The sequence below is a fragment of the Heteronotia binoei genome, chromosome 10, assembly GCF_032191835.1.
Source record: "Heteronotia binoei isolate CCM8104 ecotype False Entrance Well chromosome 10, APGP_CSIRO_Hbin_v1, whole genome shotgun sequence".
Lineage (NCBI taxonomy): Eukaryota > Metazoa > Chordata > Lepidosauria > Squamata > Gekkonidae > Heteronotia > Heteronotia binoei.
This window is the reverse complement of record NC_083232.1, coordinates 94481491-94494690: the sequence shown is the minus strand read 5'-3', so window position 1 is coordinate 94494690 and position 13200 is coordinate 94481491. Positions and strand designations below refer to the sequence as shown.

Below are 13200 nucleotides of genomic sequence, written 5' to 3'. Positions count from 1 at the left end.
GGTGCCAAAAAGGCTGGGGACCGCTGATCTAGAGGGAACAGTTCACAGATTTGTCCACATGTTCACATTTAGTTGAAAGATTTTTTTAAAAAACATGAATTTTGAAACTAGCCATATGTACACCAAGATTAGTTATCTACATCCAGGAAGAAATCCCGAAACTCTGTACATGAAAATGTCATGTCTGTTTCTGACACAGCTGCAAATGTGAAATGTGTGGGGAAAGGAACAGTGGGGTGTAGTGTTTAAAGCAGGGCTCTTGTTGTAGCAGGATTTCCTTTGCATATCAGGCTACATGCCCCTGAGGAAGCCAATTCTCCTGGAGCTTACAATAGGCCCTGTAAGAAGACCCCTGTAAGCTCCTGGAGGATTGGCTACATCAGGGGTGTGTGGCCTGATATAAAGGAGCTGGGATCTGGGAGACCCAAGTTCAAATCCCCACTCTATCATGACTGCCTTGGACCACTCACACATCTTCAGCCTACCATAGTGGGAGAGCTTCTAGTGTCCTGGCCCCACTGATGGACTTCCTAATAGCATTTGGGTTTTTTTGGCTACTGTGTGACACAGTGTTGAACTGGATGGGCCATTGGCCTGATCCAACATGGCTTCTCTTATGTACTTCACTGGGTTGTTGTGAGGACAGAAGAGAGGAGAGGAGAACATAGTAAACTGGAGAGAAAGGTGGGGCCCAAATGAAATCATCTGTTGTACATGTGATCGGATATATGTATAAAGAGTGGTGTTCTTGCATGGCTCATTGGAGCCTGGAAGACTGAGCTTGGGGACTCGGGAACAAAGGGCAAAAGGATCCAAATCCCTGCTGTCCTGTTCCAATCACAGGCCCCCTGCTGGTTTGAATGGTCCAATAGCACGCTGGTATGGGAACCTTGAATGTATATATAGTTGGCTCAGTCTTCAGTCTTAGGGCACAGCCCTATCCTATGCGCTATGTTCACTGTCACCTCGCCTCTTCCTTGCGTGGAACCCACTATATTATATCATCAATTTCCATGTTTCTTTTTCAGTAGCTGTTCAAGACAAGCACCTGTCCAAGCAAGGGAGTAATGGACTGAAGGAAGTGGGCTTTCTCAAGAATCCTGTCGTACCTGGTGAACATGGGCTCTTACTTGAGGTGAGTGATTAAAAAAAAAAGTTTCTGACTTTAAATCTCAGCAATGCAAAGAAGTGCATGAATGTCAGTAACTCACAGGTAATACCTACTGCCCTGTTTATTTGCATATAATAATTTGTGGCCTGCCTAGTTTTTAAAAATAGTTGTGATGAAGTGCCTGTCCCTGGTTGTTTGGAGTCATTTTGGAGGCTGCAATCCTACTTTCCTAGGAGTAAGCCCCATTGAATCAAATGGGACTTACTTCTGAGTAGAGCTGCTTAGGATTTCCCTGGTCACCATCGAAGAAGCAAGTGGCTATTTAGAAATGTGTTGAATACTTATGTTTTACATATATGTTACAGGTTTTCTGGAATTTACTGAAATTAGCCAGGGCTGGAATTCTAGCAGGAGCTCCTTTGCGTATTAGACCTCACACCCCTGATGCAGCCAATCCCCCAAGAGCTTACAAGGCCTAATATGCAAAAGAGCTCCTGCTAGAATTCCACCCCTGAAATTAGTAAATTATTTATATCACGGAGTGGTTGGATTTCTTGTCCCACTGAGGCATGAGCATCTGTTTTTCATCAATTATTATTTCCCATTTCTAATTACTCTTTGTAGATGATGAAGTGCAGTGATTGAGTATGAAAACTGACAACCAGGAAGTCCTCTTGGGTCATCTTGGCCATGAACTTCCGAAGATTATGTGTCTTGGTCCCATAAAATGCAAATTGCAGCCTCAGTTTGTCTTGGGGCAGTGCATGGAATGGAAGCCTGGTTCAACCTCCGCTCCGTTTCATTATTCAAAACTAATTCTTCTGCTGACCTATTAGTACTTCAAGGGAAAAAAATGTGTCCTTTTAAAAACTGGATATCTTTTCATTTAAAATAGTAATAGCAAAACAGAGGAGATGGTTTCAAATACAGAGACTCGAAGCTATAATCTTTGCTTTGTTGTTTAGGTAAGCCGCTAGCTTCCAGTTATGCAGAGAGGAATATACACAAGTTCTACATACAGGAACTTCACGCCCTTTGAAGCTAACAGGGATTGAACTTGCTATTGTGATGTTGCCTCCCCCTGGCAAATATTCGGTTTCCCTAGAACGTTAGGTGAAAAGCTTTCCGTGCACTGCCTTCTAATTCAGGGATAACGACACTGACTTTCCTTACAGGATTGTTAGCAGTAACAAAGAAAAGAGCAAGAGTCCAGTAGCACCTTAAAGGCTAACACAATTTGTGGCAGGGTGTGAGCTTTTGTGAGTCACCGCTTGCTTCTTCAGATACAGCTAGAATGTGAATCCATCTGTTCTCATAGCTGGAGAGTAGAATGATTTCAGAGGAGGGACGGTGGCTCAGTGGTAGAGCATCTGCTCGGGAAGCAGAAGGTCCCAGGTTTAATCCCCGGCATCTCCAAAAAAGGGTCCAGGCAAACAGGTGTGAAAAACCTCAGCTTGAGACCCTGGAGAGCCGCTGCCAGTCTGAGAAGACAAGACTGACTTTGATGGACCCAGGGTCTGATTCAGTATAAGGCAGCTTCATATGTCCATATGTTCAGATGTTGAATGACAATAGCAGGTGAAAGACAATATGGATTAGATGTGATATGCAGAGGGGTAGTAGGTGTCTGAGAAAACAGCATTGGAAAAGAGACAGAAAACCTAGTTCTCGATTTAGTCTGGGAGGATTGTTGTAAGAATTGCTGACATAATGGATGTGAACACTGTAAAGCGCTACATAATTGTTGTTGCTCTTGTTAGTTGCTTACATCTAATGAAGGACTGATTGATTCATTTGAAAAATTCTATCTATCGTTCCTCAGCCAATAAACACTCTAGAGCGGACTTACAGGTCTCAAGACATCAATATACAAGGCATCAATACAATGTACATTAAATACCCCCCCCCCCAATTTTTTTTTAACATACTAGCTTCTATTCACCCATGATCACACACACAAATTTAGTAATAATTTCAGGTCAGCAAAATAAAAAGCACTAACTCAGCAGTATGTATGCCAAAATAAATATCTAACGCCAAAAGCTTAACAAACTCAGCATCAGTCTAATAAATAGGATGATGATTTTTAAAAAAAAAAACTTGTGGTGCCACAACTGGAAAGGCCCTTTCTCTTTTTATTGCTCATCTAATTCCTGATAATTGAAGGAAGATGGAATAGGAGTTCAGATAAAGATCTTATTTAACAGGCTGGTCTGAATAGGGTTGCCAAGCAGTGCCTAGCAATTGGTAAAAGAGCTGGGGGAGGGGCAGCATCTCTGGAGAATATTTTTAATGGAGCCTCATATACTTACCAGACGTTCTTACTATAAGTGACAAAGTTCTATGGGAATCCTAGAGTTCCCAACAATTCCTAGAGCTACCACAGAAGTTACAAAGGGTAGCTCTAGGAATCACCAGATGCTTTATAGTAAAACCATAAAGATTCTGGCAAATCCTAGAGCTACCCTTTGTCACCTGATAAGAATTTTTGGTAAGTATACAAAGCTTTTTTTTTTTTTTAATTTTTCTCCAGCCCTAGGACAGGAACAGAAATCCTTTTGGTACATGATCCCAAGCAATTTAAGGACTTAAAAGTAATAACCAAGGGGTTTTTTTGTAGCAGGAACTCCTTTGCATATTAGGCCACACCCCCTGATATAGGCGATCCTCCAAGAGCTTACAGTAGGCCCTGTATGAAGAGCCCTGTAAGTTCTTGGAGGATTGACTATATCAGGGGGTGTAGCCTAATATTGCAAAGGAGTTTCTGCTACACAAAAAAGCTCTGGGAATAACCAGTGGACTAAGAAGAGAATAAGCAGCCTGTGTAGTACCGTAAGACTGGTACAATATGATCTCTGTGATGATGCCAATCATAAATACTTGTCTGCAGCATTTTTGCACTAATTGATGCTCACCACAATCCTCAAGGGTTTGGCAGATCTGCATGGAGGGGAGCCCTCTGATCTAGGTCAAATATGTTCACGGGCTGCAGACAGGCAAAACAGAAATGGTTTTCCCTTTTCCCTCCCTCCCTCACCATCCAGACGCTTTTCTGCATCAAAACAAAAGCCTCTTTCCCCGGGCAAAAATGATATCCAGCCCCAGTGACTATTGAAATTGGTAGTGGAAAGTGCTGTCAGTATGCCAAGTCATAGCAGCCCCATAGGGGTTTTAAAGTCTCCCATCCATCTACTAACAAGGACAAACCCTGCTTAGCTCTCAAGATACGATGAGATCGGACCAGCATAGGTAGGGTTGCCGATCCCCAGGTGGCGGCAGGAGATCCCCCGGTTTGGAGGCCCTCCCCCCGCTTCAGGGTCATCAGAAAGCGGGGGGAGGGGAGGGACATGTCTGCTGGGCACTCCATTATTCCCTATGGAGACAGATTCCCATAGGGTATCATGGAGAATTGATCTGCGGGTATCTGGGCTCTGGGAGGGGTCTGTTTTTTGAGGTAGGGGCACCACATTTTCAGCATAGCATCCAGTGCCTCTCCCCGAAATACCCACCAAGTTTCAAAAAGATTGGACCATGCGGTCCAATTCTATGAGCCCTCAAAGAAGGTGCCCCTATCCTTCATTATTTCCAGTGGAGGGAAGGCATTGACAAGCTGTGCGGTCCATTTAAATCTAATGGCCAGAGCTCCCTTTGGAGTTCAATTGTGCTTGTCACACCCTTGCTCCTGGCTCCAACTCCAAAGTCTCCTGGCTCCTCCCCCAAAGTCCCCAGAGATTTCTTGAATTGGACTTGGCAACCCTACTCTGGGGGAGGGCTGTTTTTTTTAGGTAGAGGCACCAATTTTTCTGCATAGCATCCAGTGCCTCTTCCCAAAATACCCGCAAAGTTTCAAAAAGATTGGACCAGGGGGTCCAATACTATGATCCCCCAAAGAATCCCTTATCCTTCATTATTTCCAGTGGAGGGAAGGCATTTAAAAGGTGTATGGTCCATTTCAATGGGATGGCCAGAACTCCCTTCAGTGTTCAGTTGTGCACCCCAATGTCTCCTGGCTCCACCCCCAAAGTCTCCTGGCTCCACCCCAATATCTCCTGGCTTCACCCCCAATGTCACCTGGCTCCACCCCCAATGTCTCCTGGCTCCACCCCAATATCTCCTGGCTTCACCCCCAATGTCACCTGGCTCCACCCCCAATGTCTCCTGGCTCCACCCCAATATCTCCTGGCTCCACCCCCAATGTCTCCTGACTCCACCCCAATATCTCCTGGCTTCACCCCCAATGTCACCTGGCTCCACCCCCAATGTCTCCTGGCTCCACCCCAATATCTCCTGGCTTCAGAAGAAGAAGAAGAAGAAGATATTGGATTTATATCCCGCCCTCCACTCCGAAGAGTCTCAGAGCGGCTCACAATCTCCTTTACCTTCCTCCCCCACAACAGACACCCTGTGAGGTGGGTGGGGCTGGAGAGGGCTCTCACAGCAGCTGCCCTTTCAAGGACAACCTCTGTCAAAGCTATGGCTGACCCAAGGCCATGCCAGCAGGTGCAAGTGGAGGAGTGGGGAATCAAACCCGGTTCTCCCAGATAAGAGTCTGCACACTTAACCACTACACCAAACTGGCTCTTCACCCCCAATGTCTCCTGGCTCCACCCCAATATCTCCTGGCTTCACCCCCAATGTCTCCTGACTCCACCCCAATATCTCCTGGCTTCACCCCCAATGTCACCTGGCTCCACCCCCAATGTCTCCTGGCTCCACCCCAATATCTCCTGGCTTCACCCCCTAAGTCTCCTGACTCCACCCCAATATCTCCTGGCTCCACCCCCAATGTCACCTGGCTCCACCCCCAAAGTCTTCTGGCTCCTTCCCAATGTCTCCTGGCTTCACCAATGTCACCTGGCTCCACCCCCAAAGTCTCCTGACTCCACCCCAATATCTCCTGGCTTCACCCCCAATGTCACCTGGCTCCACCCTCAAAGTCTCCTGGCTCCTTCCCAATGTCTCCTGGCTCCACCCCCAAAGTCTCCTGGCTCCACTCCAATGTCTCCTGGCTTTACCCCCAATGTCACCTGGCTTCACCCCCAAAGTCCCCAGATATTTCTTGAATTGGACTTGGCAACCCTAAGCACAGGCAATCCAGGTCAAGGCCTGCTAAAATTAGGGAAATGAAAGTACGCGGTGGTTTTCATGTCTTGAGTTTCCAGCATCCAGAAATCAATGCCAGTTCTTAGCAACAGAATAATTTTAAACAAAGCTTGAGTCCAGTGGCACTTTTAAGACCAACAAAGTTTACAAGCTTTTGTGTGCATGGACACTTCTTCGGATAGATTGAAACAGGCCCCCTCAAGCCTCAGGGGTGTCGAACTCATTTGTTATGAGGGCCGGATCTGACATAAATGAGACTTTGTTGGGCCGGGCCACGTGTATAACTATTTAAGCTTAGGTAGCAGAGATATAAACTGTATAAAGGACATAAGCATGACTAAAGATTAAAAAAAATTAAAATAAAACATGCTTAAAACATTAGCACTCATTGGCCTTAAAGGTGCTTTCTTTGTATCTCTCTCCTGGGATCCAGGGAACTGGGCAAAGGAAGCTCTGGCTCTTTCCCTCCCTCCCCAGGGGACCAGAAGGGGGAGGAGCCTCGGCCAATGGAGAAAATAGAGACTTTGCTCTGTAGCTCCTGTGTGATTGAGCAGACCTTGCAAAGCAAGCTGAGATGCCGAAGGAAGCAAGAGAGAGGAAGAAGGAAGCAGACAAGAGCCAGTTGCTCAGGGGCCTGATAGGAGCCCTCTGGGGGCCTGATTCGGCCCCTGGGCCGCATGTCTGACAGCCCTGCCTTACATATAGGTAGCGAGAGAGTTAAACTTTGTTGGTCTCAAAGGTGCCACTGGACTCAACCTTTGTTCTGTTGCTTCAGACGAATATGGCTGCCCACCTGGATCTATTTTTAAAAAACCGTTAATTCTTTAAAATCAGAAGTTTAACTAAAGGGGAACAGAGCCGGCGCGTCCATTAGGCAGCATGAGGTGGCTGCCTGGAGCACGACTCTGGGGGAAGGGTGCAAATTTTGGCGCTCCCGTCCACCCTCGCTTCCTCAGCGAGGGAAATAGCGAGCCTGGCGGCTGCCGTGGGGCTCCCAGCCTCAGCAGGCACGCATGCCACTCGCTCGTTGGCTCTCTGTCCCTCTTGTTTGTGCTTCCAAGCACAGACATGAGGGGCAGAGCAACGGCGTGTGCGCACGCGTGCAAGCTGAAGGCAGAAGCCCTGTTGCGGCCGCCACTGAGCTTGCCCTCGCCGAGGAAGCAAGGCACGACTGGGGGCACCTGGCCTGGGGTGCTAGCCTTGTGCGGGCTCCCTAGCGCCGGTGCTGAAGGGAAGGATGCTTAATAACGAATAGGCATAATCTTTACCCTCACTGTTAAACTGCAAATAAACCTACAGTTGTTTTTAGTAAAATATTGTAGTATCCTAAACTGAGTTAAAGGGTCCCGTGGCGCAGGGTGGTAAAGCTGCAATACTGCAGTCTGAGCTCTCTGCTCATGACCTGAGTTCGATCCTGGCGGAAGCTGGGTTCAGGTAGCCGGCTCCAGGTTGACTCAGCCTTCCATCCGTCCGACGTCGGTCAAATGAGGACCCTGCTTGCTAGGGGGAAAGTGTAGATGACTGGGGAAGGCAATGGCAAACCACCCCTTCAAAAGTCTACCGTGAAAACGTTGAGAGAGCAACGGCACACCCCAGAGTTGGAAGCGACTGGTGATCGCACAGGGGACTACCTTTACCTTTAAGCTTATTGACTTAAATTGACTTAAAAGGGTGTAGCTCCCCTTAGAATGGCACTGCCAAGATCTTTCTTTGCCTACATCTTTAGGTCATTGATGCCTTTGTTTGGCACTGAGTGACATTTCCCTTGGCCTAGATACCAGGTGGTTGCTAGAGATCTCCTGCTATTACAGCTGATCTGCAAGTGACAGAGATCAGTTCACCTGGAGAAAATGGCTGCTTTGGAAGGTGGACTCAGTGGCATAATATCCCATTGAAATCCCTCAGCCTGACAACCAGGGGTCATTTTGTAGAAAAATAGGTGGTGGAGCTCATCTAGGGATTGTTATGCAGCTGCACCTGGGGGGAAGGAGGAGGGGAAGAAGATGAAGATAGAAGATATTGGATGTATATCCCGCCCTCCACTCCGAATCTCAGAGCGGCTCACAATCTCCTTTACCTTCCTCCTTCACAACAGACACCCTGTGAGGTGGGTGGGGCTGAGAGGGCTCTCACAGCAGCTGCCCTTTCAAGGACAACCTCTGCCAGAGCTATGGCTGACCCAAGGCCATTCCAGCAGGTGCAAGTGGAGGAGTGGGGAATCAAAGCCGGTTCTCCCAGATAAGAGTCCGCACACTTAACCACTACACCAAACTGGCTCTCTGGAACCATGAAGAACTTCAGGAGCTGTGCTCCTGTGAGCTCCTGCTGAATTCAAGGCCTGCTGACAACCCTTGTGTGTGTCCCAAAATTGGGAAGGTAGGTAGGTAAAAGGTTTATTGTATGAGGCCATTGGCCACTACGATATAAAATTACAGTATAAAAATTTACATTCAAAAAATCCTAGTTAAAAAGCAGATCTTCAGGTTAGAACTGTACGCTTCTAAAATTTCATAAGTACATCACTGGTACGTTTAATATCATAACAGCTGTGCTGGACTATAGAGCTCAATGTGGTGCATTACTAGAGGCCACCTTGGATCTAACTTTTCTAGCTGCGAGTGCAAAAAGTGCAAATAGCTTGTGTGAGACCAAGAGGTTCATGTCGGACGGTAAAAAAAAATAAATCAATTTTTCGTTGTCAGATAAGTTGTATACTTAACTTAAAATTCCAGAAAGGAATCTGCTTCTTAGGTCTGAATATAAAGGCCACAGCATTATATAGTGAAAGAGATCTTCCACTGCAGTTCTGCATATTGCATGCACATTGTTCCTGTGGTTTATTAGCATACCTTTTAGACAGCAGTTCAGTGGGCATAGTTGGAAAACGAAGTGCAGTGAATGCCACTCTTAAGTTATGCATTGCTGTGACGGAACCGGCCCGATTCCGCCTTCAGACCCGGTCCCGTCAACTCCCTCTTAAGTCGCCAACTCCTGGAGGGAGCTATTTCTCCTCCTGCCACTTGGGCTCGCTGCCACCACCTGCTCAGTCTAGGGGTTCAGATTGAGAGGAACAGGACTCCCAATCCCTCTCTCCAGCTATGAGGCCAGGCCTCAAGGTCCTCTGCCACCCTGTACTTGGGTTTCACAGAGACCTCAGCACTTCTTTGGGGCACCCCTGGAGGATTGGCACCTTATCCAACTGCATGCCTTCCCCCTTCCCCGGGGCCCCCTTTATAAAGCAGCGTGGTCTAAGGCGGTTGGGGATCTATGTGGTACAGAGTTTGACTGCCAGCATTCAAAACAGAAAAAAAATATTTATTTACAAGAGAAAAAGAAAGGGAAAGAAAAACAAAACAAAAACAGTTGCATATAAAAAGTCAGCACAGCACAGCACAGCACCCGCACAGCAAACAGCATGACAAAGGAAAGGTGTTATAAACGCATCCTACTGTCCCTGGTCTAAACTTGCCCCGCCTTGGGGATGACTTACTTGGTCTGACTGCCTGGGGGCCTCACAGGCAGGAGCCCCCATGCTCACCACATGCTCCCTTGAGCGCCAGTTGCAAACTGCCTTCTCTTCCTGCTAACTCCAATACAAAGAACAAAAGAACTTCCTGCCTCTCTAGGAGACTTTCCCCCTAGAGTTGTTGGTTTGGCTCTGGAAGGGAGGAGGGGGTTGGAGGGAGGCTAGGCCAAAGCCTGCTTAGGAGTTTAATGATCCCTCACAATGAAGCACCAACATTGACTAAGATGGCGTTTCTCCACAATTGCAATGTCTGATAAGTAAGAAGTTCTTGAGTGGCCTTTTTTTATCCTGTGATACCATGGTGCAGATTTAGACTGGGTTTAAAAGAGAACCAGTTTGCTGTAGTGGTTAAGTGTGCGGTCTCTTATCTGGGAGAACTGGGTTTGATTCCCCACTCACAGCTGTTGGAATGGCCTTGAGTTAGCCATAGCTCTGGCAGAGGTTGTCCTTGAAAGGGCAGCTGCTGTGAGAGCCCTCTCAGCCCCACCCACCTCACAGGGTGCCTGTTGTGGGGGAGGAAGGTAAAGAAGATTATGAGCTTCTCTGAGTCTCTGATTCAGGGAGAGGGAAGGGTATAATTCTGCAATTCTTCTTTTTCTTAGCATGTTGTCCAATAATGCATCTTCATTATACACCCATCGACGCAAGTCCCGGGTGTTCGAGGAAGAGCTAATTAAATCGTCGGGCACAGTGTGATGATGTTATAAAATTCAGCTCGAGTTTTGCGATTGATGAGTAGATCGAAATAGCTGGTTTTACTAAAAGTTTCTTTTGGAAGCTGTTGAAATTTCAGTTGAGATTTCAAGATCAGGTAGCCGCCACAGAAAAAATTGGGAAGGGTGATTCTATTTCGGGCTGAACACTGAAATTAGGCATAGCTGAATGTCCATGTCACTTGATTGACTGTACAGGTTTTTGACAGAACATTGATAGAAATGTAGAAATTACAATTAGTGCTGAAGTTAGCCCGGATAACACTAGGAATTATGTCTTGGCTTAGCAGACAAACGTTGATTTCCTCTTCTTAACCCAAATGGCTATGAAGAACGTAAAAAAACCGGAGAACCTTAGCTAGTTTGTTTTTCCTCCCATCGTGTTTACAAGCGCACGTCCTTGTGGAAGAAATACAGGGGATATGTGTTCCATGCCCAAATGCCAAAAATAGCCAATTATTTGGAAAACAGTCCCACCCTAAAGTGTAGAAAAAGAGCAATGTACTCGTAAATGAAGCCGTTCCAGATAAATCGCAAGTTTTCAGACTCTAAAAATGTAGTACCAAAGTTGCGTGACTTGAAAATATGTTAACGCCAGGCATGGCTGGGGGACTTAACTGTTGTTACGTTGGGAGCCATAGTAACTCGGTCCCTGGAGACTACAGTACAGGCCATTCTTCATTTCAAAGAATACTAATAAGAGAAATAAATGTGGCAAGGATGTATTATTCTTTTTAAATTATATTTTATTTTTACTAAATGCGACCTTAACCCCCAAACCCCCTTTGAAGTCTTCTTTGGCACGTTTTCAATTAGAGTGCTGAAAGAAAAAAAGGGGATGGAAATTATAAAGTATCTTGCCAAGGGAAGTTATGCTTTCCGAATGATATCTGACTTCGTTTTTTATGAATGTTTCTCAGCTCTTTTAGTGGGAGAGAGAACTTTAATCCAGCTTCACCACCACCACCCCCAAACAAAAAAAAATTGAACTTACTGTGAACTGTAATGGGCTAATTGGTAAGTGGCAGGTGCAATGTTTCGTGACTATATAATTGGATCGCCATGTTTGACAAAGCACACGGAATACGTTTTTAAGCCAAGTGTGCTTTTTTTTTCCTGGGGGTGGGGGGAGAAAAAAATGATTTCATTCCTCATGTACCATGGAAGATTTTTTTTAAAGAACCCCTCTGCTTTTACCACAAACAAATGTTCACAATACCCAACTGATTCATGCGTTTGAAGTGCTATCCTAGAATAGAAACGTTGCCTCTTATTGGATCCATATGCATTGAACACACGCTGTCACTTATTCTCGTAGATTAAAGAGTAGCATTTTATTTGGAACTCTCATCTGTATTATAAACTTAAAAAAAAAAACCCAGCACTTGATCTTAAAAATGTTTTGGAAGCCAACTGGACTGTTTTACTAAACAACATTTAGTTTCTGTGAGTTAGCTACACATTCAGAGAGTTATGATCATACGATCATATCATGCTGTATTACTTGAAAAGTTAATACCAAATTGATAGGTGCCAAGCATTCGGTTGCCAGCTCTGGGTTGGGAAATACTTGGAGATTTTAGGGGTGGAGCTTGAGGAGGGCAGGATTTGGGGAGGGGCGGGACCTCAGCAGGGTCTAATGCCATAGAGTCCGCCTTCCAAAGCAACCATTTTCTCCAGGGGAAATGATCTCTCTTGTCTGCTACCTTGTGGAACTTATTATTGTTATTATTAGGGGGAGGGGCTTTGCTTATTATTGGGGGGGCTGTGGCTCAGTGATTGAGCATCTGCTCAGCACCCAGAAGGTCCCAACTTCAATCCCCGACATCGCCAGTTAAAGGATTTGGCAGTAAGTGATGAGAAAGACCTGCCTGAGACCCTGGAAAGACACCGCCAGTCTGAGTAGACAAGACTGACTTTGATAGGCTGAGGGTCCGATTCAGGGGTGGAATTCTAGGAGGAGCTCCTTTGCATATTAGGTCACACCAGGGCCGTAGCCAGGATTTCATGTTTGGTGGAACCCACAGCAGCTTATGTTGTTTGGGGTGGAGGTAGGGTGGCCAGACCGTCCCGGTCTCCCGGGAAAGTCCCAGTTCTGGCCCCCAATTCCCGGCTCCCCGGCTGGCTATACCGGGACCATTAGAGGTCCCGGTTTAGCCAGCCAGAGAGCCGGGGGCCGCGCGCGTGGGCGGGGAAGGCGGCGAGTGAGGGAGGGACGCTCCCTCCCTCCCTCGCTGCCTTCCCCGCCCGCGCGCGCGGCCCTCGGCTCTCTGTCGGTCACTTCCGGGTTCCTGTCCTGCATCTCGACCTGTGTTATGAGTGACCGGCTGCTTCGGTGGGCTGCTGCGCCGCCCCCCTGGGTCCCACAACGATGGGACTGATGCCACAGGGACGGGCTCGAAACACTCTATAACCCCTCAAAAGAACAGCAGTCTAGCTCGCTTCCCCTGAGCCCTGCCGCCATAAGCCTCAAGGGGGCTCATTTTGCGGCATCTCCCAGCGGGAGGGTGGCACCCGCACGGGACACATATCAAATGAAAGAGGGGGCGCAGGGCTATCAGAAACAGCCAGCGGAGGGAGTCGGGAGCCCACCCCACTGGGGGATCCACACCCCGAAAGTGATGAAGGTGGCGCAGATAGAGCCAACAGAGCAAACAGGACAAAATAAATAGGCTGCATTATGCAGCACAGTTGAGAAAGTGCCTTATCCCATATACTGATAAAGTATATACAGGATTTGAGAACAA

General features: G+C 46.9%; 2 protein-coding genes across 2 annotated transcripts in view; one reads left to right on the top strand and one right to left on the bottom strand.

Moving 5' to 3' along the window:
- EXOC3 (exocyst complex component 3) overlaps positions 1-13200 on the bottom strand; it is a 169220-nt gene that overhangs the window by 30567 nt on the left and 125453 nt on the right. The gene's annotated exons all lie outside the window — the stretch shown is intronic.
- The window catches only part of AHRR (aryl hydrocarbon receptor repressor), an 86319-nt gene that overhangs the window by 35136 nt on the left and 37983 nt on the right, over positions 1-13200 (top strand). Inside the window, exon 3 of the mRNA XM_060247794.1 lies at positions 1032-1135. Coding sequence (XP_060103777.1) covers positions 1032-1135 — 104 coding nt within the window. The remainder of the gene's footprint in view (positions 1-1031; positions 1136-13200) is intronic.